Source organism: Syngnathus acus, chromosome 17, assembly GCF_901709675.1.
Source record: "Syngnathus acus chromosome 17, fSynAcu1.2, whole genome shotgun sequence".
Lineage (NCBI taxonomy): Eukaryota > Metazoa > Chordata > Actinopteri > Syngnathiformes > Syngnathidae > Syngnathus > Syngnathus acus.
The window spans coordinates 2,129,882-2,135,897 of record NC_051102.1 but is presented as its reverse complement, the minus strand read 5'-3'; the positions used below and the strand labels follow the sequence as shown (position 1 = coordinate 2,135,897).

Below are 6,016 nucleotides of genomic sequence, written 5' to 3'. Positions count from 1 at the left end.
TTGAGCAATGGACTGGTGATTACAGAGCTGCTGAGGATTCGGGACGAACCATGTAGTTTGGATTTCAAAAGTATCTTGAGTATGACACCAGTTCTGGTTAATGGTGATTAGATAATGTGTCTAGTTACTCTAGTCAACCAACGTTAAATTTTTCAATTATAAATTCTATACAGAACTTTAAAAAGGCAAACATTTCCAGGACTGAACGGATCGAGAACGGTTTGCTCAACAGCGACACTCTGTGGCCAAAAGAGGCCATTACATAATATCTCAATTTGAGTGACGTATGACGTTCGCCCTAGCCTCGAGTCGACGTAAACTTTACCAATCAGGAAGTACGGGCTTCTCCCCATCTTCGTGTACTAAAACACAAAAATATCAGCGATTCCTCAAGATTAACCGCGATATAAAAACTAAAAACTCCAAAGTAAACTCTTTGGTTAAGAACTCAAAGCCGAACTTAGTGTAGTGGCCGCTCGCATTTTACCGGAACACCTGGATTTAAAAAAATTATATTTAGTGTTTTAATCGTCGCGAGGATGGATGTTCCTCAACTCACCGAAGATGAGATGGCTGAGATTAAAAAAGACGTGAGTTCACCGCCTCACTCTCCCTCCGAATGGACGCCGTAGTTGAGCATAAATCAAAAGTTATCGAAAATAGCCGGAATGTACCAAATCAGAACACCCCTATAAAACTAGATTATGTAAACGTCTTGACATTAGGGACACCTGTGCAGCCAAAACCAGGCACATGCTAACATGCTAATGTCTTAAACATACATTGAATGTGTTGGAATGTACTAAAGTCTATCTTTAAAGAAGTAAATATTTTTACAGCACTCTTATTCTATAGGTGTAGGTAATAGGCTTGTGAATACACTTTTGAGGCTCATACAGACCAATAATTCACGTCATGAATTTTTGCAAAGGCAAATATTTAAAAAATGAGCTCCCCCAAACACCATCCCCTAGGTCCTGATCCGCATGCGGCACTACCTCTGTGAGAAGATCCGGGCGCGTTGCCATCTTGACTACTTGCGCTCCCGTCGCATCCTGACTCGTGACGATGCAGAGGAGATCAACAGCAAGAGCACGCAAACCAGCAGGACAGGCTGGCTGCTGGACATCCTTAGCGAGAACCCCCGTGGCCTCGACGTCCTGGTCGACTCCATCCGGGAGCTGCGCTCACAAAACTTTGTCATTCACAAGATCACAGATGAGGTGCAGAAGACCAAGAATGAGAAGCTGGAGTCTCTCAAAGGTTTGGAGGCAGCATCTTACGTTCAGTGTCGGGTTTTCACACCACTCTACCAAATTGTGAGGTACAATTAATAAGAAGCATTAAGCCCTCTCACACAAGCATAATTTGAAAAGCGAATACTATAATAGAGTGTGTTCTAACTGGCAATGGTAGGATATATTACATTATTGAATGAGATTTAAAAAAATCCTACTTACCCATCATAGTACCTGGCGGCTGGCTCCTCATCACAAAACAGCTCTACTTTACACTAATGACAAAAGTTTGCTTTTGTCCTGCATCTCTTCTATAATGGCAAGTCCACAAGGGAGCGCACACTCCCTTGAATTCTTGAAATAAATGACTACAATATGGACATTTATGGAAATGCATGTGTATTTATCTCTTGTTCTTCTACAGCCGCAGCTTCTAGTTCCTCATCCAAGAACAGCCTCACCCCTCCATGTACCACCCAGGATCTCTCCATAACGTTCTCAAGCGACTCCACCTTGCTCTGCTTCCCAGACGGACAAGAAAGCTCCACCATTTTAAAAGTCGGCGTCTGCCCCAGTGCGCCGTCGCTATCGAATGATGGCGATCTGACGTTCGTGGCCTCCTCCTCCACCACAACTTCTTCCAGCCTCCCTAGGCCAGGAGACCCCGGAGCGCCCACTCTGCCCGAGGAGGAGGAGGATGAAGAGCAGCTGGCGGGGTTACCCTCTAACATAGATGCAGTGTCACCGGGGTCCACTGTCAGCGGAGCGGACCCCAACTTCCAACCTCTCCGCTCGCGTTGTCTCACTCCCGCGTCAGTTCGGAGCAACTTATACTAAAATAGGGTTAGTGTGTTTGTAATAGAGAACGTGTCCTGCTGCTTTTTAAAAATGCTCTTAAGTACTTGAGTCTTTAACATTTTAGATGAGAACATTTAGGTGCACCTGTACAATTTGATTTTAAAATGACTCATGTAAAAAACTATCATTACAAAGATACAGCTCAGTTTTGATCTGTATTCTTTTAACATACTTGTGTAGATTTGACACTGAACAAAAATAAAAATGGTGTAATTTACAATTTGCATGTATTTTTGTGGTATAATTTCAGTTGAAATTCAAAAACGACAACATCTACTTCCGATTAAAAAAAAAACGTTTTGTTGCTACGACAGCTATCGTTAAAGCGCTATATAAACATGACAAGCTATCTACGGTATATTTAAAAAAAAATCATATACCGTCTACTTCCGCTTGTTGGACCCGCCCCCTTTTGCAAGGGATGATGATCAGCGTAATTTAACCATTTCGTTTGTTTTATACAGCGTATTAGAAGTTTTTTTTCCCATCAAAATTTACAAGTTCATGTGCGTTGATAATAAAACGCGTTTACTTCCGCCAATTAGCCCCGCCCCTTGGCGTCACTTCTTGTAAACAAAGCAGCTGTCTTTCGTCTTGTGGTCCTTCGTCCTCGTCCCTTCCAACTTCATCACTTTGGGGGACGATGGCCCAGGCAGGGGTGGTCCTGGACAAGGATCAGTTCACCTGCTCTGTGTGTCTGGATGTCCTGCGAGATCCGGTGACCATCCCGTGCGGCCATAGCTACTGCTCCGACTGCATCCGCAACTACTGGGACCAGGATGACTACCTCGGCGTGTTCATGTGCCCCCAGTGCCGACAAAGCTTCAGCCCGAGGCCAGCCCTCGCCCGCAGCACCTTGCTAGCCGACGTGGTGGACCGATTCCAGCGTAGCGGACTCCAGGAGGTCCCGGCAGGCGGAGGGGGGCAACAACAACAAAGCCTGGCGGAGGCCGGCGACGTGGAGTGCGACGTGTGCCCCGGGAGGAAGAACAAGGCGGTCAACTCTTGCTTGGTGTGCCTGGCGTCGTACTGCGAGCTGCACGTCCGGCCCCACCACGACTCGGCCGTATTTAAGAAGCACAAGCTGGTGTCAGCCTCCAAGAGGCTCCAGGAGAGCGTGTGCCAGCGTCACGATAAGCTGCTGGAGGTCTACTGCCGCACGGACAAGCAGTGCATCTGCTCCATGTGCCTGGCGGATGAACACAAGGGACACGACACCGTGCTGGTGGAGGTGGAAATACAAGTGCAGCAGGTAACTAGTCCTTTTGACAAAGGGTACAGTGGAACTTAGCATGCTCGGGGGGGTCATGCAAATAACCCTATGATGATCAAAACATGTCTTCCTAATATATCATGAAGTAAAAAAGTTTGACTTGTTGGCTTTTTTTGTACAATTCTCCTGATGCACAGAGACAGCTGGGTGAGATGAAGCTCAGCTCCCAGCAGAGCATTCAGCAAAGAGAGAAGGAAGTTCAAGAGCTAAGACAAGCCATCTTTTTTCTTAATGTAAGTCACACACACTCGTCATTTTTCTATTGAATATCACAAATGGCACCTCACTGCCTCCTCCCCGCAGCGTTCAGCTCGGCTGGCGACGGAGACAAGCGACGGTGTCTTCACCGACCTTGTCCGCAGCATGGAGCTGAAGCGCTTCGAAGTGCGTGAGTTGATCAAGGCCCAGCAGAAGCAGGTCGTGAGTCAGGCCGAGCGGCTTCTGGAGAAGATCCAAAAGCAGATCACCGAGCAGAAGAAGCGAGAGGCCGATCTGGACCGGCTGACCCTCGCCGACGACCACCTGCATTTCCTTCAGGTAAGAGTGCCAAGCCGCGAAGCAAAAATGACACATACCCAAACAATTTTAGTTTTCATGATGTCAGAGCTTTTAGTCCAGGAATTAGGTGGTTTCCCTCCAAATGTCTTTTGCTCCTTTTACTTTATTTCACACTTGATTCTTTTGTTGCGATAGAGCTGTCAGGCGCTGGAAGCGCTGCCGCCCGCGACGTCGCCGATCCCTGCCATCGCCGTGGAACCCGGCTTGACGTTTGACTCTGCCACAAAAGCCGTGTGCGACTTTAAATCGCTGTTGCAAGAGGTTTGCCAGGATGGCTTCGTCAGCATCTATGAGAAAGGTGCACTTTTGCTTGACCCCGTTAGTAAAAGACATCACATGGAACGCACCAACAGTTTTGATGTGTGCTCCATCAGTGAGAGAAGTGGTGATCACGGCTCCCCCCAATTTGCCCGTCCACATCGACGTGACTGGGCACTCGGGTAATGTGACAGTACCCTTGGCCGAAATTCACCCCCCTGTACAAATGGAGGAGACAGGTGAGACAACTATAATAATCACTCTTGTGAAACCTTTCAAAACAATACTGAGACACGTGGCAACTTTCTGGCTTTGTAGCCATAACATAAAAATGTCATGTTACGTAGAACTATATTCTGGAATTCTCTTTCAACCTAATGGAAAACATGTACATGAAGTACGTGTGTTTGTGCGTGTAGGGTTCCTGTCACCTGGTTTGGACCAAAGCCACATGAGCCCACTCAACCCATTCCTAAGCCCAGGACCGGTTGTGCCCATGTTTGTCTTCTCGCCTTTTGGTTCGTAACTGCTGCATAGAAGGCATTTTCTCCATAATATGTCATGTTTAGGTGAAACGTAAAAGCAAAAAATAAAAATGTATCAAAAACCTGATGTCCTCGGAAAAAAGTAACTTTTTTTTTTTTTTTTTTAAATCAGCGCTATAAATACATTGAAGGACACACAAGCTATTTCTGATTAAAAATTGCAGTTGACCACTGAGCAGAGTACTTAAGAGATTTTTTTTCCACTTTTTTTTTTAATTTTTAAACTTTCCCAGTATCCTGCCACGATCGTTATGTATGTACACAAACAGATTCAATCATTTAACATAATTATATTGAAATAGCTGGCAACAATTTATAAAATGCCATTATAAATTGTATGTTTCACTCCTAAATTTATTTTAACATCTATTTTTATCATTTCTTATCAACCAGCTTGAAATAAGCTCGTCAATTTTACAAACCGCCAAAGGTAGCTTTTTAAGATGGAGGAATAGATATAAGGAATTTCTGTTAAACAAACATTATGTGTGAATATATTCTGTCATCCATCTCATAAATGTTATTTTTTGCAGGTTCCAAATTGTCTACGGGCTCCAGGCAGAGGCACAATCAGCGCCGCACTCATGCCAGAAAGAAATGAGACCTGAATTTAGACATCATTTCACACTCAAAACCTTAAACCTTGATCATCAAGCAGCAGTGTTTTCCTCTTTTGACATACCACTTCACAATATTTTTTTGTAAAAAAAACTGGGAACTACAGTATTTACTTACCTGTTGGCGTCAGTGTTGTGTCGATCAGATGAGCAGAGTCTCACACACGTAGACACACAAACGGCAAATGCATTACAGGACTGAACAGAGTGTCGTAGTAACATTTTATTAGTTAGTTTTTACACATCATGAGTTACATTTGGTTTTACATTTTATGACAATGCGACTTCTTTTTTGTAATTATTCATACAGACATAATATATTATTTTGGTTTGTGTCATGCTGACAAAAAAAAAACTGAATTGTGAATGCTGTTTACAGTGTCAACAAACAAAGATGCAGTGTATTTGGCTTTTTCGCATGTATTTATTGTGTTTATACAATGATATCAAATATGGATACTTTCCAATGTTGAAATAAATTGACACATGACGGTAAATCAATTACATAGGAAAAAAAATCACTATTGTGTGCAATACTAGTGCAGTATCGCATTGAATTTTGCAGCTTTATCTATTAAAGTGGCTATTGCTTCAACAGCAGTAGTAGACACACTACAGGACATTTGAAAATAGCATGCAAGAGAAGACATTTGTACAAATATTTACTTT

At 43.8% G+C, this 6,016-nt stretch overlaps 2 protein-coding genes across 5 annotated transcripts; both read left to right on the top strand.

Moving 5' to 3' along the window:
- Positions 1-303: 303 nt before the first annotated feature.
- bcl10 (BCL10 immune signaling adaptor) lies at positions 304-2,316 on the top strand. The gene is made up of 3 exons (XM_037275433.1): positions 304-590; positions 975-1,263; positions 1,663-2,316. The coding sequence occupies exons 1-3, from the start codon at positions 540-542 to the stop codon at positions 2,073-2,075; spliced, it is 753 nt and encodes a 250-aa protein (XP_037131328.1). The 5' UTR covers positions 304-539; the 3' UTR covers positions 2,076-2,316.
- A 244-nt stretch (positions 2,317-2,560) lies between these two features.
- Positions 2,561-5,848, top strand: LOC119136709 (E3 ubiquitin-protein ligase TRIM47-like). Of its 4 annotated transcripts, none has more exons than XM_037275397.1 (7): positions 2,561-3,327; positions 3,507-3,602; positions 3,673-3,906; positions 4,063-4,225; positions 4,302-4,424; positions 4,605-4,703; positions 5,264-5,848. In XM_037275397.1, the coding sequence occupies exons 1-7, from the start codon at positions 2,740-2,742 to the stop codon at positions 5,329-5,331; spliced, it is 1,371 nt and encodes a 456-aa protein (XP_037131292.1). In that variant the 5' UTR covers positions 2,561-2,739; the 3' UTR covers positions 5,332-5,848. The 4 variants fall into 4 exon arrangements, with proteins under 4 accessions (XP_037131292.1, XP_037131293.1, XP_037131294.1 ...); XM_037275396.1 differs by having other exon boundaries at positions 2,568-3,348; XM_037275398.1 differs by lacking the exon at positions 3,507-3,602 and having other exon boundaries at positions 2,561-3,348.
- The last annotated feature ends 168 nt before the right edge of the window (positions 5,849-6,016 follow it).